Here is a 23,945-nt window from a genome sequence, read left to right as displayed (position 1 = left end):
TACCCTGCTCTTGTCCTTATCGCCTCTTTTCTGGACTATTGTAACTACTTTTCAGCAGATTTTTTAAATGCTCTCGCTTGTGAAATTCACCTCCACGTGGCCAGGCTGGCCTATCTGGAATCCATATCTGACCATACTCTTCCATCCTAACTTCTTTCCATGCATGCCCAAGGCTGCATCTCCATTTACCTGATTCTGTTCCTGTTGTAACCTCAGTGTCCTGTGAAATATTGATGTGTTTCTTGAACAAAGAAAGTAAATATTCTGGGGAGATTCGTTTGAAAAATAAACACCGGGTACAGCCAATTTTGACAAGTTTCTGTGAAAAGAAGACTTGTTTGTTTAGTATGCTTTGTCATTCTCAAGCTGGAGATATAAATGCAGTATATCTCCAACTTTCCCACGATTTTTTTTTTTTTTTACAAGAAACTTTACATCGTCTCCTAAGACCCTCCCATCCCGTGGAACACAATCTGGAAACTCCCAGCTTGTGGGGTAAAAGCCAGGCTCTGCTGCCTGGCAGAAGACCCTGTTGACTGGGACGTGGTAATGTTTCAGGTAATAATTCATGTCTCATGCCACTGATCCTCCCACCTCAGTATTAAGCTATGGGGTGACCAACAGTGGAGATACATCATGTGCACATTTAACTCACAGTCCATTGGTTCTCAGGCCAGATGATGCCACATCTGCCTCAATAGGCAGTCGGCATAGTGAAGCCTGACATAGTTTGTGCCAGGACTTGCTGGGGAGAGTGCGTGCATGGTCTAGAGGGCTTCTCACGTGGTCAGCTTGCCCACACACTTCCTGTCCTAACTTGCAAGGCAGGAAGAGTTTCCAAAGTTGTCTGAGCATTGAGTTAGAGCAGTGGCCTGAGAGAACAGGGCTAGGTAAGCAGGTGATGATTTAGTCAACACACTCAGGGAAGAAAATGAAGCTCTAATTGAGGGCTGTAGAGAAATAGTGATTGATAAAGGTTAGGGGAACAGATACAGGGTTCTTTACACAAATGATGTTTTCTGTACCATTTCATATCCATGAATTAAGAAATCTTTATGGCTAATTTTGTCTAATTGATTTTCGCCTCATCTGGTAACTTTAGATTCAAATCCTCACTCACACGATATGAAGATGTGGCTCCACCACCGTCCGTACAAATTGAATGCCCTTTCACACCTCCAGGCTTCTGCACACTGTCTCCTTAGAAGCCCTGTATCACAGAGTTTTCTCTCTAAGCCAAGTCATTCTGTGGGTGGGGCCTTTTCAGGTGCTTTGTGCTGGCAATGGGGTGAGCGTTGGGCAGGTGGGCCACACCCCTGAGGACTAAGAGCAGGCATCTTTGGTTTCTGATTCTGTTTCTACCTTCTATAAGGCCCAGTTGCAATTTTCTGGCTTACTGTGAGGTCCCCAAGAGCTTTGGGGAAAAACTAAGCTCCTGGCCATTCCCAGGTCTGGGACCCAACTGCATGGGGGCTTTGTGCTTGGAGAGGGGCTATCTTAAAGTGAAGCAAAAATTACATTGTGGATGCTAAAAATAGGTTCCTTCTCCCCATACTCTCTTATTGCTGAATTTGCAATATCCTCTCTTCCTTACTCCCTAAGACCTCAGAGCCCCCCCATGGTCTCTCAGTCACTTTCTGTGGAGCCAGAGTCCCAAACTGAGCGCCGAGGTGGCCGAGGTAAGAGGTAAGCAACCGTTTATGCCCCAGCTGTCGCACCATCCACCTCTCCTCCTCCAGTGCACTGGCCACCTCCCCTAGTTTTCCCATGTCACAAATCCAGAGACTTGTTTCCTGACAGTTTCTGGGCCAGGAGTTCCTGCCTAGCACCATGAGGTAGAAGAAGCTTATGCCACCAGAACTAAAAAGCAGATATTTTTCTTTCTATTCCATTCTCCAAAAAGTCAGGCTCGTAAAAAAGAATACAAATTTTACTCAGCAGGTCTTACCAGCTCGTAAAGAATTGCTACTTTCAACTTTATTGCCTTAAAAAGAATTCACATGTTTCCATCTTTTAAAAATGATTTGGGTTGAGGGAAGGAATTCGATTCATATGCAGAAGTGGCTTGTCTGAACATGGTTTGAAGGGGTCACGGCATTAACCTTGAATGCTAATGCTTTAATTGAGCAGCTGGGAAGATGTAGCTATTCTCCCAGCGGATGTCCCCGCTGTGGGTCAGGGGCTCTGAGACTGACAGCTGCACTGGGAGGGAGGGACTCTCCTGTCCAAAATGGCTCCACACCCTCCTTCAGCAGTATCTGATGCTGTGGTCCCTGGAGTTGGTCTTTGGATGCAGGCAGCAGCTTCTCAAGCTCCAATATGAACGTGAATGTTTTCTCCTCCCTCCCTCCAGCGGGAGGGAGGAGAAAACATTTCTAATCAGTTTTGGACTTTGCTTGTATTTGAAAATCACTTGAAGCTGGAGCTGAACAGCAGAGTGTTTGAGAAATGGCTCAGCACAGCCATCTGCCACCCCAGGGCCATGTCCCCTGCCCTCAGGGACCGAGTCATGAGATTGTTCACAGTGCACACTGCAGAGGCTGGTGGCTGCCCCCGCCTAACCAGGGTGGGCATAAATAATCTCAGAAGTGATTTGTTCCACTGTACATCCAGGTCCTCAAAAGAAGTTGTGTGACAGCATCCATGTAGCCAAAGGCCTGAACGCCTTGCTCCTCTGTGAGACGAGATTGGATAGAAAAGCTGGGCTCCATTGCCTCCCATCAGGACATAGCCTGAATGCCTGTAAGAGCGAGAACATGGGGGGTCTTATTTGGTTTCTGTGCCCTCCAGGTGGCAGGGAAATTATGGACCATTGATTAAAATCCAAGTATCCATTGGCCAATACTCATTGGCGCCGCCTGGCTTCACTTCTCCAAGTTGATCTTATTAAACAGATCGTGCCTGCGAGCAGGCTCCATTTCATTTTTCTGCTGATATTAACGTTTCCTTATAAATTGTCCACATGTAGCATATTCTCACTTTTTATTATAGTAAATTGCACTCCCTGCACAGCCCTGGAAGCTGCCTCTATTTCATCTGAAGGATCCACAAATGATCTGTAATGAATCTTCATTCCCCCGGGGCTGTGAGCGGGCGCTTCTGCCATCCACACGAACAGAGAAGGCAGTTCGGACTGGCTGTCGAGCTCAGACTTAGTCAACAAGAAGGACTGAGGCCAGGGAGGTCTAATGATTTACTAGAAATTGTTCACATCTATCAGAATTTTACATGAATTTAGTCAATTATGCTTTCTTTCTTTCTTGTTGTTCCATAGCAACATAACAGTTTTTCAGAGATCTGAGCCAATGTCAAAAAAGTCTAATGCTGAACACTCGCTCTTCCAGTGAACTCACTTTCAGTAATATCTTTTTAAATGTCATTGATTGACCAAACTAGTCCAGAAGTTACTATGTTGTTAGGCATGATATATGGGAACTAGCATCAGGAGGATCAACACTCAGTACAAATGAAGAAACAATTGTATCCTGGAGGAAAAGCTCTAGAATTTGTCATGTTTCCATCAGCTCCTAAAGGTCACGGCATCTTGCATTCCTCCACTTTAAGTTCACTTTGTTTCTTTCTCAGATCCTCTCAGATTTGTAGAAAGGGGGTGTTAATTGCAAATACAGGCAGCACTCACTTTGCATGGCACAATGTTAACCAAAAATCAAGTGTATAATCAAGTTCGTGCAAAGTGAGGACACTAGTTCCATACGCACGGGTTTTGCTTACCACAGTACCATGCACCATGCAAAGCAAAGGCCACCCGTACATTCATATTCTTTTTAACTGTAGTAAGGTTTCTATTTATGCTCCTGGCCTTCCTTCTACTCAGCCCTGGGAATGTGAATCACCCATTCATTCATTCTGTAGGCACATTTTGAAGTTCACTGTCTGCCAGGTGCTCTGTCCCACAAGTGGCTTCATGGTAATTAGACCAGGCTTTGGCCTCCAGGAGCTCACTTCCTAGTGAGGGACTAGAGGCTACTCCCCGTATGCAAAAAAATCCTTTGGCAACCAGAGGTGCATGTGATCCAAGAATTTTGAAAGGGGGTGACAGGAAAGTCTGGAAACCAGGATCAGACTTTGCAGAAGTCCCTGTAGCTCTCCACGCCCCCACTATCCAGTCACCACTATCACTGTCACCTGAATCACCTTCTGGCTTAGCTGTTGTTTTTGTACTAAACACCTATGAAAGATGCAGAGATTGTGTTTTGTCTTTTCTTGGTGCCCAAGTCAGTGGAACATGGTAGAAACCATATGAGTTTTGCATTGGAAAGGCCTGGTTACACTGACTTTCTGGGAGACTTTGGGAAAATCACTTCATCCTTCTGAGTCTTGGTTTTTCCATTTGTAGGCTGCAGCTCAGTAGCCTCTTTCAGTAGGCCGTTGTGAGGGCTCAGGGAGGGATCGTGTGTAGAGGGCTTAGCTCAGGATCTGGGCTGGATGAGCTGTTCTGTAAATGCCAGCGATTGCCCCAGCCTACAACCAGCCTTCCATTCCAGCCTTTCCCAGCCAGTGCTTTCGCTGAACTCCTAAGTGGCAGGTTCAGCTTTTTCCCAGGAAAACAGCCCTCTCAGCCTCCCCTAGAGCTGTGGTTTAGTGCTTCACAGGGTAAATTCTGATACAGCTTTCTCAGATGGCTTTCCTAGAGCTGGGAGTGATTGCCTTGTCTCCACCATCCTTCAGTGACCTAAGCCCATGCACTCCCCCATGTTCAACTGCTTTTCCCTGTGCCCAGATGGGGTGTTTCCTGTTCCTGCCAAGGGTGGGGGCCTTGGACTTCAAGGATCGTCGAGCAAAGAGATGGGTGAGATGGGAACAGATGACCGTCAGGAGGGGCTGACTCCTGGGAAATGCTTGGGAGAAAACACTGGAAAAGAGACCTTCTGGGATCCAAGATTCCCCAGTGGGATCTAAGAATAAGGATGGAGCCAGAATTAGGAGTCATGGGAGATGAAGAGAACTTCAGGGCAGTTTTCTGGTGAACACAAAGACCAAAGAGGCTCCAGAGACAAGGCTGGGGCAAGGAGAAGCAGGTGAGCCAGCATCTTGGGACGTTTTTCCAAGCAGGCAGGCCCCCAGGAGACACAGGGCGGCTGAGAAATTTCTGTGATAACCGCTCTTTAGGGGTTTCCTCATGCTTCCCGGCATAACTTCTGAAACTCGGGCCTCCTGGTGTCTGCTTTGCTGATTTCCTTTTAAACGGGCTCTTCAAATAATCCATCCTCCCGCAGCTAGCTACACCCCTTCCTTGCAAATGGAGGGGCGTTGCGCTCCTGCATGCTTTGGAGGGGTGACATTGCACAGAGAGCATTGTTCCTAAATGACATGTTGTTGCAAAGGCAGCGGGTGGGCCTTTAACGTGAGCTCAATATCTGTCCTTGGGAAAGTGCCAGGCCCTGGGCTCCACGGGGGGAATGTTCCCAAATGTTAGAGTTGGGGTTTTAAAAAGATGCTAATTGCTGACAAGCTTTCATTATCTCAGGCTCCCAGTGTTGGGGGGGATGCCTAGATAAGTGGTCAACAATTAACACATACATAAATAATTGGCGGCATTTGCACTTTGTAAAATAAATCCTCAGCGATGTTGTTGGAAGGCTTCCATGTGGAGGTTTTTGCCACTCCATTTACTATTCCTTTAGGCCAAGATAAAGAGAAACAGTCTCACACTTAAGAAATGCAAGTGGAATAATGGTCTCAGGCTTACGAGAACAAGTTAACCTGGAGAAGGACAGCACCGTGGCTTGTAATGGTGTTTTCTCAGACATGAGAAAAAAGACCATTTTGTTCCCATTGTTACGGGGCCAGGTTCAGACCCAAAAGCTTTTTCAGACAGTTATCTGGGGCTTTCAGAGAGCAGCATGACCAAAGGAAAGAACACAGGCTTTGGAGACAGTTGGGCCATAGTTCAAATCTAACCTCTGCTGAATACTGGCTAAGGGACCTTCTGCAAGATATGAATCTAGATCGAGGTCTCAGTTCCCCATCTGTGAAGCAGGGATAAGAACACTGCATGGCTTGTTAAGTTGTTGGGAGTAAATGAGGTGTGTGGGTTGTGAAGCAGAGGAGATGTTGTACTGAAGTATCTTGGGGGGTGGTTAATAAAAGCAAGCTCTCGTCGCCCTTGGAAATGGCTCCAACTTAGTCTTGAGTGAAAAGCCAAGGACACAGAGGAAGGGGACCCAGACTGGAGATGCCTCCTCCGGTGCGCTCAGCCTCACTGTCTTCTCTACTTCCTTCCAGGCTCTTGGATATTCGAACTGATCCTCACCACCATATGGTCCAGGGGCAGCTGTCAGCTCTCCCCAGCACCAGTCTAGGAGAGCCGCCTCCACCCTTGACATTCTTGTCGGTGCTCAGGGACTCCTTTCTGTGCAGAGTCTGTTTGGAAGCTGGGAGCCAGTGCTTGGCCCACATCTGTTTCCCTATGAAAATCATGAGATCAGGGTGGCCAGAGCAGGACCCAAATGTCCTCTGGCCCTCAGTGGGCCTGCAGAATGGCCTGTTGGTGTCCTGTGTCACTTACAACTCAGCTCTTGGGTGTCACTGGGAAAAGGCACCTGAGGTTCAGACTGGGGCTGTTGCTCTCGAGCAGGGAGACACATTCCCTTCCACAGTCGGCTCCCCAGGCGTGGGAAGAACAGCCGCCTTCGGCCTTCTTTAGCTGGAGTTTGCCTGTAACAGCACACTTTTTTTTTTTCCAGAGGGTGGAATGTGGGTGTCAAGATGTGGATGTACACATAAGTCAACACACGTGTGGACACTCAGCTGTGCCTTTTACCGCTGGCTGACTGCACCCAGCCTCCCAGCTGTCTCATGCGCCAGTTACCACCATCAGCATCTGCTGTCTCCTCCATTCAAAAGGGGCTAGAAGAGAAGTCAGCTGGATGCTTTGCAACTTCTTAGATCCTTAACTCTTCTTCTGAAGTTCTGTATTTGCCAATGTATCATGGCCACAGGAGCCAGGCAGATGGGCCCAGTGGTTTGGCTAGGTCTCGTGGAATTCACAGCAACTTAGAGGGGTGCAGGCATCTGGCCACTGCAGCAGTTCCTTTGGGCTTATTGGGCCCTAGTTCCCAGCTCCCACGGGGTTTGTGTCCCCCAGCCACAGTGTCTAGCTTCAGGAGAGAAGTCTAACTGCAGACTGCAGAGAACCAGCCACCCCACCTGCTGGGAGCCCACCCTGAGCAGGAGGCCAGCCCCCCTTCCATCCCTTCCCACAGGATACAGGGGCTGCCCTTTGCTTGTCTGACTGGGTCATCACTTCTGTGCTGATGCCCATAGCATTATGCAGCTCGATCCACACTGTGGCCAAGATGGGAGGGAAGCACCATGTCCTGCTGCCTTGAAGGGCAGCACATGGAGGTGGCGGTGCCCACCACTTTGCAAAGTTGTATTGATTGTTGGTCTTTTTGCCACTGGTGTCTCCATGATGGCAGAGATGAGGCTCCTGGTTCACTCCCCTACCCAGGAGAATTAGGATGGCCTGTTGGGGTTGGGTGGGCTCTGTCTGTTGAATGAAGGAAGGAATGAATGAATGAGGGATTATGCACTTGTACACATTCAAGAGACCATCGAATCAAGAGCAGGCTGGAGACTCCAGTAGAAGGAACGGGAGGAACTTTGCGCTGACTGATCATCTGTAATGAGTTCCTTCCTGGGCTGGAAGGATCACCTGTAATTTCATTTGACTCTCACAATAACCCTAAGTGGGAGGTGTTTGTCTCAAGTTGGCTTCGCAGAAGTAGACTTGGAGATGAATTTTTGTGTGTGACAATGATTTATTAAAAATTATGGGGAATTAAAAAAAGAAAGACAGCAGGGAAGTGGGGACTTGGAACAGGAACATAAAGGAAGCCAAACAAGGTGATTTTGGCTCCATCCTGAAACAGCTGAGATCACACTCTGGAGAAGTCCCCAGTAGGGAGCAAGGCAGCTGGGATTTGTTTTCGTGGCACTCTGGGTCCCTGGTTAGGGGTGTGCATTCCAAGGCACCGTGAGTGCCAAGCAGGGTTCAGGCAGCCTGAATTGGGGGTGTTGGCTGTTGGGAGTGAACAAACATGCTGAGTCAGTGTAATAAAAAATACTAACAGGATTCACAGGGACTGTGGGCAGAGCCCCCTGTAGCACTGTTGGTATTCAAATGCCTTATGGGTGTGGAAACTGCAGCTCAGAGAAGTGAAAAGGCTCACCCAGGAGCACTCAGCCAGGAAGTGGCAGAACTGGGATTCCAATGTACTCTGCCTGCCTACTGGAACTCTCTATAGTGTTCTCACTCTGCAGACGAAAGGGAGGACTTGCCTCCACCTGCTGCAGATGTAGCTGGAGAGGAAAAGGAAAAGGGCAGCACTTAGAAGGGGAATTAGTGGTGCTGGGAGGGACATTGCCCACTGGGGTGTGAGCATTTAGGGCTCTTCCCACAGAGCTGGCAGCCCTCCAGTAATTGCTGGAGTGGCGCAGGGTGATGGGGGACAGGGGGAGGCAGGCAGTGTTCCTGCTAAATCTGCTGTAGCTTCTCCTTCTCTCCATCTATCTCAGCCTCTGTGCGAGTGGCACCCTCTGGAAAAGGCTGCAGAAAAGCACTGTTTATCTCCATGTGGGGAAAAGAGGCTTAACAAATTAGCTGATGCTTAATTGGTGAGGGAAAGTAGGACAGAAAAGTTGACCAGTTGTCCTGTGGGGTTTTCTGATCAATTGTCTCCACCAGTATCTTCCCTGCATGGGTCTGATACTAGGTGGAAGTACTTCTTAGGGTCCCACCTGCTCCCTGGGGTTTCCCAGCAACTGAGTCAGGTTGTCTGCAGTGCTGGCTTCTTCCAGGACGAGCAGAGAACCTCTCACTTGCACAGGTATACCCAGACCTTCAGATTCACAGAACTACATATTCTGAAGCAGGGTTCTCAGCCCCTGAAGCCAAGAGGAAGGGTCAGAGCTCTGAAACAGCACAGGACCTCAGACACAGCACAATTACCAGTGAATTAGGATCCCTAGCAGTGGGGCCTGGGGACCCTCTTTTTTAAAGCTCCCTAGGAGGTTTTTAAACACAGCCAGACTGGAGAATCATTGCTGAAGAATTTCAGTGCATGATAAAGCTTTACCTCTCACAAGTGGTCAACCTTCTTAGAATACACGGCACTGTAAAGAGAGCACTGCTCACCTTCTGCTCAGGCACTTCCTGGGATGGGATGTCGCTACTCCTGAGGCACCCCATTTCATCTTGAATGACTTGGAAAGTCAGAAAGTTGTCTCCTATATTGAATTGATATCTGCCTCCTGATTATGGGAGCCATTGGCTCTAGGTCCACACTCAGAGGATGCACAGAGCAATTCCAATCTCTCTTGCACATGACAATTTAAAGACACCTGTACTGTCCCACCTGTAAGCATCCCTGATCACTTTAACTGTCCCTCTCCATGACTGGGCTATAGTGTGCATTGTCCTTCATCAAGTGGGGTGACCTGGTTAGGTCAACTCCTCAAGGGGTGGAACAAACTCCTCCCACACCCTCCTTTCAATGAGTTGAGCTAGAGCCCAGCGATGTGCTTTTACATACCTTGGGAGATGGTAAGGGGCAAGTGTTACCTACATTTTACGAAGGAACAGAGACCAGAGTGGTTAAGTGACAGCTGGGTGGAGGCAGTCCCCTTTGGTTTTTCCTCAAGAGTGTTGCTTTCAAACTTCATTTCCCCATTTGCCCTTCTGCTCCTGGAAACTGAGTGTAGGGCCTTGAGTTTGGCCTTGCTAAACCACAAGTCTTTAGATTCAGTTCAGTGTTCCAGCCACTGAGATGTTATGACATCCTCCAGATTTGCATCTGTGCACATTTGATAAGAGTATTGCCAGTGTCTTCCACATGAGTGTCAAGGAAATGTTGAATTGTTGGGAATCGAGGTGAGCTAGAGCCCAGTGATGGCGCTCAGAGCATTCTCAGCCCACCCTGTCTCCACTTCTCCCTCCACTTCTTCATCAGTGCTTCCAGGCTTTTGAAGACCTCCCTGAAAGTCTGCGTGTTGATAGGAGAGAGGCCCTGGACGGGGTGGCTGAGACTCCATGCTGAAGTATCCTCCTTTCTCTATCCTGACTGAAGGTTCCTTTGAGCTTTGGCTCTTTAGCCCTTGCAGCTTCTCTGGAGAGAGCCCGGTTGACTGAGTTTGTAGAAAGGGGAGGAAAGTGTCTTCAGGATACAGCCTTGTAGCATACCCAGGTACATGGCTTAGCATCCCTTGCAGCCTCTTTTCTTTCCAGTGCAAGAGAGATGCACCCTGTGCATGACAGTTTGCAGGCTGCAGCACCATGCAGACCTAGGGTCATTGGTGGGGTCGTTGGCACAGGCCCTGACACCTCCATGCCTCATTTGTTGGGAGTGAGTCAGATCTCTATGTACTGATGAGGAAAGATATTCGTGTTACATTGATAAATCAAAAACTAGAGTCTTAACTGGATGTGTGTTTCATAGTCTGATTTTAATGAAAACACTTGTCTGATATCTATTTGTAGCTATTTACTTGTGGAGGTAACTGTAAAATCTTCTAGAAGGTGACACCTCAAACAACATTTAGAGGGTAAATTTGGAGGGATAAAGGGGGAATTTTCACTACAGCAGCATAGTTTTTTTAATGGGATGGGATTATGGGATGTTGAGCATTTTTATTTTTCAGCATTTTTTTTGATAAAAGGAATAATAAAATTACATTACAAACAAAAAAACAGACTCCAATCTGATAGCTCTTGTCCAGGTTCATAGTCAGCCTGGCTCAGTGCCCAGGCTCAGCAAGCACTTGGCACCTGCTCCCGGGATGTATTCATACAGGACATGCTTGGAAACCATCAGTCTCTTCCAATTCTTCCAATCTGTTGGCTTTCCAATTGAAGGAGAGGGAAAGCACTCATAAACACATACAGGAAACAAAATAATTAACTGAGTTCTGTCTGCCTCGGCCTTCCACTTCATTTGCATAATCAACAATGTTTACTGAATACCTGCTGTGTGCTGGTTACAGCTATTGGGACACAGCTGTGACCTAGGAGATGTGGCCTTTGACATAATGGCAGAGGAGATAGACAATAAGAAATATTCTAGCAGAGGAGACAGACAATAAGAAATAAGTAAACTGATAGCCATTCAAGCACAAAGATCGCAAGTGCCATGAAGAAACAGAACAAAACACTGTAATAGAGAGTTACGGGATGGGGCTACGGCCTAGGAGCTACAAAGAGCCTTGTTCTATGGATCCTAAAGAACTGAAGGAAGCTCGGAGCCCCAGAGCTGCTGTGAGCTGCTGTCTTCCTGAATGTCACTCAGTACAGCTGGACTAGACAAGCCCCCATAAATCCCTCGTTCCAGTTTCCTGATTCTGTAGCCTGGAGTAATGATAACACTCATCCCCTAAGCGCCCCTGCAGAAAGGTGTTTGCAGGCATTCCTAGGGAAGGGAGGCTGTGCCTGTGCCCGTGACCCTGTGCTGCCTGCAGGAACCCGAGCGTCTAATCTTGCTCTGGGCTGGTGCAGGAGAGCGTGGAGGGAGAGCAGGAAATCAGATGTCTGTGTTCAGATGAAGCTTCTTGCAGCTAAGGCAGCCAGAGCAGGCCCCAGGGGGATGGCATGTTTTGTGAGGAAAATATTCTCCAAGAACAATGTTTATAAAACTCTGTCTCGGCAATCATCCTGTGTCTGCCAGCTTCTGTCTTGCTTCCGTTCATGTTCGTTCTTTTTCTCTCTGCAGGCCGTGGAGACCAACCTGGCTTCCAAGGACAGCCACTGGGTCTTTGTGAATGAGGTAAGGGCTCTAGAAATGTGATGAGCATGGCCTGGATTGAGCCCCTAGCCCCTTGTAAAGCTCAGCGTGATCCTTTTCGGTTCCATTCTGACTTAGGGGGCTGTCGTGAATCCTGGGGCTCCACCTAGCCCAGGCAAGAACTCAATGAGTTGAACTTGACCTAGCAGGGTGCTCACCTGGCAGGCGGGAACCAGAGAAAGAATCCTGACCTGGGTCCATGAGGAAGTCAAAAGTCAGAGGGCAGTGGTCGCAGGGATGAGGTGTGCTAGGTAAGGTCAGGCAGCCAGTGGGAGCCAGGGGCTGGAGCAATTAGGGCAGGTCATGAATTGGGATGCAGAGGGGGTGGGGCAAAGGAATGAGTAGGAGAGGAAGGCTGAATTTCATGCAAGATGGTAAGGGTGTGCATGAGTGTGAGCAAGAGTGTGTATGCAGGGTGTGCACATGCGTGCGAGAGTGTGAATCCAGGTGTGTGTGTATGTCTGTGTTTATGATGTGAGTGTGTATGTGTGTTTGTGTATGAGTTGTGTGGTGTGTAGGTGTGAGTGTGTGAACATGCATGTTTGTGGATGTGTCTGTGTGAAGGTGTGTGTATATATGTGTGTGGATGTGTCTGAGTGTGTGACAGGTATGTGCATGCATGTGCAAGTCTATGTGTATATGTGTGTCTGTGTGTGTGCATGTATAAATGTATGAGTGTGAATATGGGTGTGGTTGTGCATGTACAAATGTGTATGTGTCTTTGTGCATGAATTGAATGTGTTGAGTGTATGTACAGGGGTGTGCATTTGCAAATTTTATGTGTGCATGTGAGTGTGTATGTATGTATGAGTGTGTGTGCATGAGTGTGTATACGTGAGTTTGTGTATGTATATGTTTGGGTGTGTATGTATGAAAGTGCATATATCTGTATATGAGTTTGTGTGAATGCTGTGTGAGTTGTATGTGCATGTGTGTTTGTGTGTGCATGTGTGTGTGTAAGTATGTTTGTGTGTGCAACCAGTACGTGTAGGGATAAGTGTACCCATGTAAAGGGAGTAAATAGAAAGTCTCTCCCATGACTGACCATCCCACCAGTTTGGCCCCAGGGAGGAATGGCAACACCAGGGATCATGGTGGCCTGGCCTGCTTTTCATTACTTGTACCCTGTCTGGCCCTGGCCTCCTCCACGCTGCAGGCATTGCATGAGAGTGGCCTGAAATCACACACCCTAGCTTTCCCAAAGAATCTCCTCTGCCCACATGTCCTTTCAGGGGCACTGACCGGGGTGGCCTGTGTGACCTCAGTGTGCTATATTCACTGAAAGCTGACTCAGAATGTGTTCCTGTTGCAAGCTTTCATCATGGCTATGGCCTTCGGCTGCTCCTAATCAGCTGATCAATTTCTAATGGCTTCATTCTGGAAGATGCAGGTTTATTATGTAGGTAATTCATTATTTTATGATGTTTGTTTCCTCATTAGTTCTTTGTTAATATGGCTGAAATAGTCTTGGGTGGCTTATATTAATAATTATGCAGGTAGTATCAGATTGTAACTACTTGCAAAGTCCACTTTTAGTAGATTTTCCTCCATGAATTCACATCTTATTAGCTCCATGTCCACAGAGGCCAGTTGGGGACATGCAGTAACTGTCCATTTACCGTGGGGTGCAGGTGGTTGTGCTGGTAATTAGAAGGGACATGACTGCCGCCTCCTGTTTTCAGAGCCTGTGAGAGGCTGCCTTGATCCTTGAGAAGTTTGGATTCTCTGGGGTTTGCTGACTTCTCTGTGGCTCTTCACAGTCCAGTTTTCTTTGTTCCAAAGAAACGATGCATTCCATGTGCCCCTGAAGTCAAATGTCTGATGCTGGTTTTACTTTTTTGATGAATCCTCCAAATTGGATAGCCAGTGTTTCTCTGTTGCCAGTCTTCAAAAGAATTGCTCTGCTTTTACATTCCTAACCTGTTTTCTTTTCTTTCTCCAAATCCCCACCCACCCTCAGGGGCCCCCTGTCTGTCCCTCTTGACTCAGTCTTCAGGGCTGGAGTTAACTTCAGACTAACCAGTGTGCGGTGCCCCTAGGGCATTCCATACTGGTAGGCACATTGGCATTACTGGGGCAGCTGGAACTCAGGGCTTAGTGTCATCAGGAGGAGTCAGGTATGGGGTATACCTGTTGGAGCCACACTGGAGCGGCTTCTACTGAGAGGATGGCAGTGTCTCACCATGGCCAGCAGCGTACCCTGCGCCAGCCCGGCAGTGCACACGGATGGTGCGAGTATCTCTGAGCTGAGTGTGTCCTCCTCCAAATGTGAGGGGCCTCCAGGGAGCCCCAGCTTCCTCCTTTCTTGGCTTCCTTTTCTATGAGGCAAGGGACAACATCTAATATTTCTTTTTTTATTTTTATTTTTTATTTTTTGAGACTGAAGTCTTGTTCAGTTGCCCAGGCTGGAGTGCAGTGATGCAATCTCAGCTCACTGCAACCTCCGCCTCCCAGGCTCAAGCAATTCTCCTGCCTCAGCCTCCTGAGTAGCTGGGACTACAGGCGTGTGCCAGCTCGCCCAGCTAATTTTTGTATTTTTAGTATGGCAGGGTTTTACCATGTTGGCCAGGCTGGCTTCGAACTCCCGACCTCAAGTGATCTGCCCTCCTCAGCCTCCCAAAGTGCTGGGGTTACAGGCGTGAGCCACCATGCCCAGCCAGCTAATATTTCTTAATCACCTACTATGTGCCAGGCACTTGTCAGTGCATTTGTTACCTTCTTAGTCTTCATCAACAGCCCTGTGTGGCGGTTGTCATCATCCTCATTTTGCAGATGGGAAAACAGAGTCTCCAGAGGTTAAATCACTTGCCCAAGGTCATGCAGCTATTAATGGTGTATCTGGGATCCTATTTGAGGACTGTCTGGCTCCACAATTTTTCTATCAAACAGTAGCTTCACGTACATGGCCTTGGCAAAGATCCCTAACTCACGGTCAGTATCTGATTCAGTGAAGCCAGTCAGTGGGGGTCAGGTATGCATACTGACAGGGAATACTCTTGGGCTGGCCTTTGGTGCCAGCTCAGGGACTTTTTTGAAGTCTTCTATCAGAAGGTAGGGCCTGTTGGAAAGCTTTCACCCAGGCACCCCAGGGTAGCCTCTGGTTAAGGACCGTGGTGTTTTCCAAATTACGTGTAGGCTTATCCTTAGGATCCGGCTATACTCAGGACTACTGTTTCTGGTTTCAGCGTGGCCCCAGTTGAACACAAAAGTCCTGTTATTCTTATTATAATGTGATATCATTTTAGGCTTTGCTCAATTTTTTTTTTTTTTTTTTTGAGACGGAGTCTCGCTGTCGCCCAGGCTGGAGTGGAGTGGCATCATCTCGGCTCACTGCAAGCTCCACCTCCAGAGTTTACGCCACGCTCCTGCCTCAGCCTCCCGCGTAGCTGGGACTACAGGCACCGGCCACCTCGCACGGCTAATTTTTTGTATTTTTAGTAGAGACGGGGTTTCACCATGTTAGCCAGGATGGTCTCGATCTCCTGACCTCGTGATCTGCCCGCCTCAGCCTCCCAAAGTGCTGGGATTATAGGCGTGAGCCACTGTGCCCGGCCTTTGCTCAATTTTTAAGCTATCCAAGTATAGAGCCACAGACAAATGGTTTCCCAGCCACCTTCCTGTTTGTCTTATATAATCACTAGAGATAAAATAAGGGGAAAAGAAAGAAAAAAAGAGAGTCAGGGGCAGGCATTTACTGGCTCACTTTCCAACATGCTCCAGAATTCAGCTGCTTCACTGGGTCCTTGTCTTCCCACTTCTTGAAACTGTTCCCCACTTCTCTGGAGGAAGTTCATTTCCTCAAACAAGCTCAGGTCTGTGCCTCCGCGATCACTGCAGGTGTCTTTGGGGCCTCCAGCATGGCCCTCCAGCTGTGCCCCCAACTCCCTCTCATTCCTTACAGGCTCTGCCTTTCAGTTTCCTCCTCTGTATTTGATTTGTTTTATGCATTTTCCTGGATTCAAAATAAACACTTGAGGACACATGTTTTTATTTGCTGTCTTTACATCTACCCTCTTTTCTTTCTGGTGAGTATTGGTGCTACATATTACAGACCTGGTTTATTTGGAGAAGAAATAATTGGATGCAGAGGAAGCTTTGTGAGTGTCAGCCCTACCAACAGTTCCTATAGGTCTCTAGGCACCACTGTGGGGACACTGGAGAGCGGATGTGTTTTTAGATCTGCTAAAAGTATTTAAAGAATATTTTTATTGACTGATTAGGTTGCAGATTACCTTAGAGAGGGTAGGGCATTCAAAAGAACTTGTGGAAAACAAAATGAACCATTAGTCAAGTGGCCACTGAACTGTGAGTCCCTTGAGGGCATGGCCAGATTCAGCTCATCACTGAATCCTCAATGCCCTGAGCAAGGAATAGATTCTTCAAAGGTTTGTTTGAAGGCAGGTTGATGTACATAGTGTAGAGCAAATTGCATTGACAAGAATTTCCCTGTCTGCATCAGAGAAAAGACAAAGGCAACAATTAAGTCCTGAGTTTCAGCGATGGAAAGGACCTCTCTGGGTCATTCATCAGATGTTGCCAAGTTCAAGCCCAGTCAGCCTTGACTCTGGATGAGGTGGGTGGCTTTTGCAGCCTCTGTAGCAGCTGAGGTAAAATGTTTCCTCTCCACACATCCCCCAGCAGATGCCAGGACAGTCGGTGATCCCTGTGAGTCTGGCCTCTCAGGACCTTTTGCAGGGAATTCTCCTATGGAAAAATCAGTATGACTCTCCAGCCTCTTGAAGAACCAAGATTGATGGGGACTTGAAGCACTCTGTTTGTTGCTGGGCAGCTTCCATTGTTGCATGAATTCTTCCAGACATTGAACCAAACCACACACATACTTTGTTGGAAATGGTTTAAGATGCTTAACAGATGATGTGGGTATGCACACATAACCTTTGCACCTGGGTTTTCTCAGAGAGTGAGGCTCTAAGAGGTGATCTGTTGGTCAGCAGGGGTCAGGAGGAGGTGACTTCTAAAAAGGGAGGAGGTATAGTCAGCAGGCCCTTGCCACTTCTTCCCGATTGTCAGTGTATGTCGGTGACTCCACATCTCACGTCCGTTCCAGACCTTGCTCTTGAGCTCCAGATCCAGAGATCCAGCTTGACTCAAGATCCTCTTGACTTGGCCACTTGGAAGCTCCATCACCACCTCGAACTCAGCGTGCCTCTTTCCAAACTCACCAACCTCCCCAAACCTGGTTCTCTCTTGGTGCTCCTGATCTCAGAGACCACTGTCCCCATCCTTCTGGTTGGCTCCTCAGACACAGAAAAAACAAAGGCATGATAAAAGAAAAAGGCTGTGATATGAATGCTGAATCACATAGCTTTAAGAAATCTGCCCACATCATCCAGCCCACTGCAGCCCTCTGCAGGATGACCCTGACCCCACATTTGTACCCTTATTTACTTCTTACTATTGTGTTCATATCTCATGGGTCATCCCTGCAAAATGGATGAGTGACTTCTTGTTTCTTGCATTTATTTTTCCCTCCTAGCTTCGGGGTTTTGGCAGGATTTTTCTTTCCACCTGCCATGTCCTTCTGAATCTGTGATTGTCTAGGACTTCCCCTTCTTGCAGGGATCTGCTTAACATTGCCTCTACCAAAAGGACTTCTGTATTTCCCCAGTAGGGTGATTCTTTCACAGCCTCACCCCAGTTCTGCTGTGTTGGGGAACTGATGCACATGCCTGATTCCCTGGACAAGCTGATCTCCTTTCTCTGAGGTTCCTTAGAGTTCCTAGCATGAGGGGCTGACACACAGAAGAGCTCACTGGGTTAAACGATCTGACTGTATCCTAAGAGACCTCCCATCTGCCACCCAAAGGACAAGGTCATCCCAGTGTTGTGTGGTCTTCTTCAGCACCTTCTGCCTAGATGATCTCCTGTTCTTGAGTCTCAGGCCTCAGCCTCCATCTTATCACTTACACTAGTTTTTCACCAACAAGTACTCAGTAAGGATCCTTAGGGGTCAGTCCTTGCCCTTAGAGTGGCCTCTGTCAACGGTCCAGGGACATCACTCGACTTTCAAATCTTCCCTATCCTGAAGCACACACCAAGGTAAAACAAATGAAAATAAGATTATGCACCACATATATAACGTGGGAGAGGAAGATGCTAATGCTCTAATTGAAGAAAACAAAGAAAAAGACCATGATATGAATGCTGAATCACATAGCTTCAAGAAATTTCTGTTTGGGACCCAGAGAAAGAGAGGGAAGGAAAGGATTTTTTTCTTCCTTTTATTTTGAAGATTCCAATTCTGTTGGACTGTTCAATCCCTATACCATTTACCGTCTTCAAATTTAATTTAGTAACACTCAAAAACAATTATTTTGTCATAATCTTTTTACTTGTTTCTCTCCCAGCCTCATTGAGGAATCTTTGAGGACAGGGGGCACATCTTACTGCCTCTGTAGCCCCAGCTCAGAACTCTTGAATGAAGACCAGGAGTTGCCATTTATCAGACCTTAGATGGAGCCAGACATTGTTTTTGAGTATCACCTTCATTATGTTTTTTTTATTATTATTACTGAAAAAGTAACAGCTTTGTTGAGGTTTGACATACAATACATATAATACTTAAGTGTACAAGTTGTTAAATTTGGCATATGTATATACCCAGGAAACCATAACCACAATAGAGGTAGTGAACATATCCGTTACCCCAAAAGTGTCTTCATGGCCCTCAGGAATGCCACCCTCCTGGCCCACTTTCTCCCACTCTCTAGGCAACTACTGATCTGTTTCTGGCTCTACTGATTATTTGTATCTTTGCGTTTTATGTAAGTGGAATTATGGAGTGTGTACTCTTCTGCTTTTGGTATGGCTTATTTTACTCAATGAAATTATTTTGAGATTCATCTTATGTTGCAATGTGTAGCAATAGTTCTTTCCTTTTTATTGATGAGGAATATTTATTTGTACATGGATATACCACAATATGATTATCTGTTCCTCTGTTGATGGACATTTGGGTTGTTTTAGGTTTCTTGCTATTACAAATAAAGCTTCTATGAACATTTATGTATAAGTCTTTGTATGGACATATACTTTCCTTTTTCTGGGACTCATACCTACAAGTGGAATTGCCAACCCCTATGGTGGATTTATGTTAATTTTTTAAGGAACTGCCAAGTTGCTGAGAGTTCCAATTGCTTCATATCCTCTTCGGTACTTGGTATGGTCAGGCTTTTTGATTATAGTCACTCTGATGGGTGTGTAATGGTCCTCACTGTGATGCTGATTTTTCATTTCCCCCGTAACTGACAGTACTTCCTAGCATCTTTTCTTGTGCTTATTTGCCATTTAGATCTAGGTATCTTCTTGGCAAAGTATCTGTCTAAACGACTTACCCATTTATAATGGATTTTTCGTTTTCTTATTATTGAGTTCTGAAAATTCTTTTTATATTGGGATAAAAGATTTTTTTTAAATCAGATGTGTACTTTGTAAATATTTTCTCCCAGCCTGTGGCTTATCTTTTCAGTCGAGCACTGTCTTTTGAAGAACAGACATTTTAAATTTTTATAAAGTTTAACTTATCAATTTATTCTTTTAAGAATTATGTTTTTAGTGTAGTATCTGAAAACTGCCTGGACTCTTGATTCTATTCCGTTGATCTATTTTTTTTCTATCTTTATGCCAATCCGACATTCTTTTGATTACTATAGCTTTAGCTTTACGATACGATTTGAAATTACATTTTGTTAGGCTTCTGCCTTGTTCTTCATTTTCAAGATTGTTTTGGTTATCTTAGGTCCTTGAAATTTTTGTATACATTTAAAATCAGCTTGTCAGTTTCTAAAAAGAGCTGACTGGGATTTTATTTGGGATTGCAGTGAATCTGTACTCCATTTTTGGGAGAAATGATGTCGTAAAAATAGTGAGTCTTCTCGCCCACAAACAAGACATCTTCCTAATTATTTAGATTTTCTTTAATTTCTCTCAATGTTTTATCTTTTACAGCGTACAGATCTTTCACATATTTTTGTGAGATTTATCCCTTAGAATTTTATATTGTCAGTGCTACTGAAAATTATACTTTAAAACAAATTTTAATTTCCAATTGTTCATTGGTAGAACATACAAATGCAACTGATTTTTGCATATGGATCTTGTATCCTAGAACTTTGCTAAACCCACTTACTAAAACTAGTGGAGTTTTTCATAGATTCCATTAGATTTTCTTAGAGAAAATATTCTTGACTATCACGTCCTCTGGGAATATGACAGTTTTACCTCTTCCTTTCCATCTGGATACCTTTTATTTCTTTTTTCTGCCTGATTGCACTAATTAGTACCTCCAGTTCAATATTGAATATAAGTGGTGACAGGAGACATCATTTTCATATTCCTGATATTAGAGGGAACACACACAGTTTTTCATCATTAAGTATCAGGTTAGCTGTAAGTTGTTTATAGATGTTCTTTATCAGATTGGGGAAGTTCTCTTCCATTCCTAGACTGGTGAGAGTTTTCATCAGGAAATGATAATGGATTTTATCTAATGCTTTTTCTGCATCTATTCAGATGATCATATGGTTTTTCTTTTTGAAGTTTATTAATATGCTGAATTACATTGACTGATTTTCTAACATTAAAGCAATCCAACATCTCTGGGATAAAACCTACTTTTCATATTATATTATCCTTTGTATATATTGTTCTATTTGATTTATTAAATTTTTGATTAGAATTTTTCTCCTATGTTCACCAGGTATATTGGTATTTCATTTTTTTTCTTTTGATGTCTTTCTTTAGTTTTGGCATTGGCATAATGCTAGCCTCAAAAAGTAAGTTGGGAAGTACTCTCTCTTTTACAGTTTCTGAAAGAGTTCATAAAGAATTATTATTTTTTCCCCTAAATGTTTGTTAGAATTTACCAATGAAGCCATCTGGGCATGGAGTTTTCTTTAGGGGAGTGTTTTAACTACAAATTAAATGTATGTATTAGACATAGAGCTATCTATTTGTTCTCAAGTAAGTTTGGTAATTTGTGTCTTTCCAGAAATTTTTCCATTTCATCTAAGTTGCCAAATTTATAGGTATGGGCCAAGCATGGTGGCTCACCCCTGTAATCCCAGCACTTTGGGAGGCCGAGGCAGGCAAATCACTTGAGGTTGGGTGTTCCAGACCAGCCTGGCCAACATGGCGAAACCCCATCTCTACTAGAAATGCAAAAATTAGCCGGGTGTGGTGGTACACCCCTGTAATCCCAGCTACTTTGGAGACTGAGACATGAGAATCACTTGAACCCGGGAGGTGGAGGTTGCAGTGAGCCGAGATTGTGCCATTGCACTCCAGCCTGGGCAACAGAGGGAGACTCTGTTTCAAAAAAACAAAACAAACAAACTTATAGGTATGAAGTTCATAATATCCCACTATTATCCTGTTAATATTTGTTGAATCTGTAGACATGTGATTTTTCTCATTTATAATATTCATTACTTGTCTCTTTTCTTTTTCTTGATCAGTCTGATTGGAGGTTTACTGATGTTATTCATTTCAAAGAACCAGTTTTCAATTTCATTGATTTTCTCTATTGTTTTTCAATTTCCATTTATATTAATTTATTGTTGTGTCTTCATTATTTTCTTTTTTCTGTTTACTTTGGCTTTAATTTGCTCTTTTTCCCCCTAGTTTCTAGGGAGCAAGCTGAGATCATTGATTTAAGACCTGTCTTTTTCTTTGCTATATTTCCCCTTAAGTGATTTAGTGACATCCCACAAATCTTGATATGTTGTGCTTTCATTATTTAGTTCAAAATACTTTCTACATTACTTTTGGATTCCTTCTTTGACCCATGGGTTTTAGAAGTATGTTTTTAGTTTCCAAATATTTGGGGATTTTAAAGAAATCTTTCTGCTATTGATTTCTAATTTAACTCCACTGTGGTTAGAGGATAGAGTTTCTATTATTTAGATCCTTTTAAAATTATTGAGACTGATTTGATAGCCAGTATATTGTCTTTCCTGTTAGATATTTCAAGTGTACTTGAAAAGGATCCATTACCTGTTGTTGTGTGGGATGTTTCATAAATGTGAATTAGGTCATTTTAGCTGAGTGTTGATTGTGCCTTCTGTATCCTTTATGATTATTTGGTCTACTTTTTCTATCAATTATTTAGAGAGGAGTATTAAAATATTCATCCTTAATTGTGAGTTTGTTTATTCTCCTTTCAGTTTTACCAGTTATTGCTTAATATATTTGGAAGCTTTATTTCAAGGGCCATAAATGCTTAGGATTTTTATGTTCTCTTGATTTATTAACCCTGTATCATTAGGACTTAAATTAGGATTTATCCCTGGTATTTTTTTCTGCTCTGAAATATACTTTATCTGATATTACTGTAGCCATTCTATATTTATTTTGACTTGTGTTAGCATAATACCTTTTTTCACTGTCTTACTTTTAACCTACCTGTTTCTTTATGTTTAAAGTATATTTCCTGGAGGCAGCACTTATTTAGGTCTTGCTATTTTATCCATTATAACAGTCTTCACCTTTTAATTGAGGAATTTTAGATAATTTATACTGAATGTAATCATCAATATTGTTAGGTTCAAGCCTGTCTTCTTGCCATATTGTATTTGTTTCATTTCCTTTGATTCCTTTTTTCTCTTTTAAAACCTCTTATGGATGAATTGAGAATGTTTTATGATTCTATTTTAACTGTTTTATTGGCTTATAAGCTATAACTCTTTTTAAAAATTTTAGTAGTTGCTTTAGGATTTATAGTATACATCTTTAATTCACCACCATCTACTTTTAAGTGATATTATACTACACCACATATATTTCAGTATAAGTATCTTACAATAGTATCCCTCCATGTTACCCTCCCGGACTCGATGTAATTGTTTTAATAAATGTTACTTTCATATGTGTTATATACACAAAAACACATAGTTATTATGTTTATTAAAACAGTCAGTTATCTTTTAAAGAGATTTAAGTAATAAGAAAATAATCTTAAACACTTTTCTCTGCTGTTATCATTTCAGGTGCTATTTATTTTTTTGATGCGAAGATCTGTAGTTTGATCTGGTATCATTTCTCTTGTGCTTGAAAGACTTCTTTGACATTTCTTATAATACAGTTCTGCTGGTGGTGAATGCTTGCCGCTTTTGTATGTCTGAAAATGACTTCATTTCACTTTCATTTTTGAAAGATATTTTTACTAGGTGCAGAATTCTAGGTTAACAGTATTTCCTTTCAGTACTTAAAAAATGTTGCCTTACTCTCTTCCTCCTCATATTATTACGGATAAGCATCTGATATTTTCCTTACTTTTGTTTTTCTGTGTATAACATGCTCTTTATCTCTGGTTTCTTTTAATGTTTCTTCTCTTTCTCTGGTTTTGATAAATTTGATTATCATGTACCTTGGCATGGTTTTCTTCTTGTTTTTATTTTTGTGTGTGTGCCTGCACTTTGTTGAGCTTCTTGGACTTGTGTACTTATAATTTTCATCAAAACTTTAATCTAGTATTACTGCAAAATGTGAAAAAAATCTTTTATATTTTCTAATATTTTTCTCCCTCCATATCCTCTTACTTGAGATTTTGAGTTATGCAGATACTAGGTTTTTGTGAAGTGATCCCACGCGTCACTGATGTTCTTTTCCCCTTATTTTTTCTATTTTATTTTGTGTAATTTTTATTGTTATGTGTTCAGACTCAGTGATATTTTGTTTGTCGATGTCTAATCTGCCAACTATTCTGTCCAGTGTTTTTTTTAATTTCATACATTGTAATTTTGATTTTTAGAAGTTTGAGTTGAGTCTTTTCTTTAAATCTTCAATGTCTCTACTTATATTTTGAATGTAAAAAAGTAGGTATAATAACTGTTTAAGGTAATTATCTGCTAATTCTAATTCTGTTTTAGTTCTGGGTCAGCACTCTGCTCAGTATTGTCATGGGGGACCCTCCGGAAGTGACCACATTTTCCTCTCTCTGTGCAGTTTTCTTCTCTCTAGTAGTCTTTCCTGCAAACTCTTGCTCTTCCAGTCTCTCGGGTCCATATCCTTAACACATGGAGTCCACTGGGTTCTGCATGCTTCCTCTCCCCACCTGTACTGTGGCATGGAAATTCTCTAAAGGCAGAGATTTAGTTCAGTCATAAAACTCAACTTGTTTCCTGTCTT

The 23,945-nt window shown here is 44.1% G+C and overlaps 1 protein-coding gene across 3 annotated transcripts in view; it reads left to right on the top strand.

The window, feature by feature from the left end:
• The window catches only part of GRID1 (glutamate ionotropic receptor delta type subunit 1), a 770,551-nt gene that overhangs the window by 450,068 nt on the left and 296,538 nt on the right, over positions 1 to 23,945 (top strand). For all 3 annotated transcript variants that reach the window (XM_032141682.2, XM_058436447.1, XM_058436446.1), the window contains exon 5: positions 11,727 to 11,780. In XM_032141682.2, coding sequence (XP_031997573.1) covers positions 11,727 to 11,780 — 54 coding nt within the window. The remainder of the gene's footprint in view (positions 1 to 11,726; positions 11,781 to 23,945) is intronic.

Source organism: Hylobates moloch, unplaced genomic scaffold (assembly GCF_009828535.3).
Source record: "Hylobates moloch isolate HMO894 unplaced genomic scaffold, HMol_V3 SCAFFOLD_3, whole genome shotgun sequence".
Classification (NCBI taxonomy): Eukaryota; Metazoa; Chordata; class Mammalia; order Primates; family Hylobatidae; genus Hylobates; species Hylobates moloch.
Note: the sequence above shows the minus strand (reverse complement) of the source record. Positions and strands in the feature narration are given on the sequence as shown.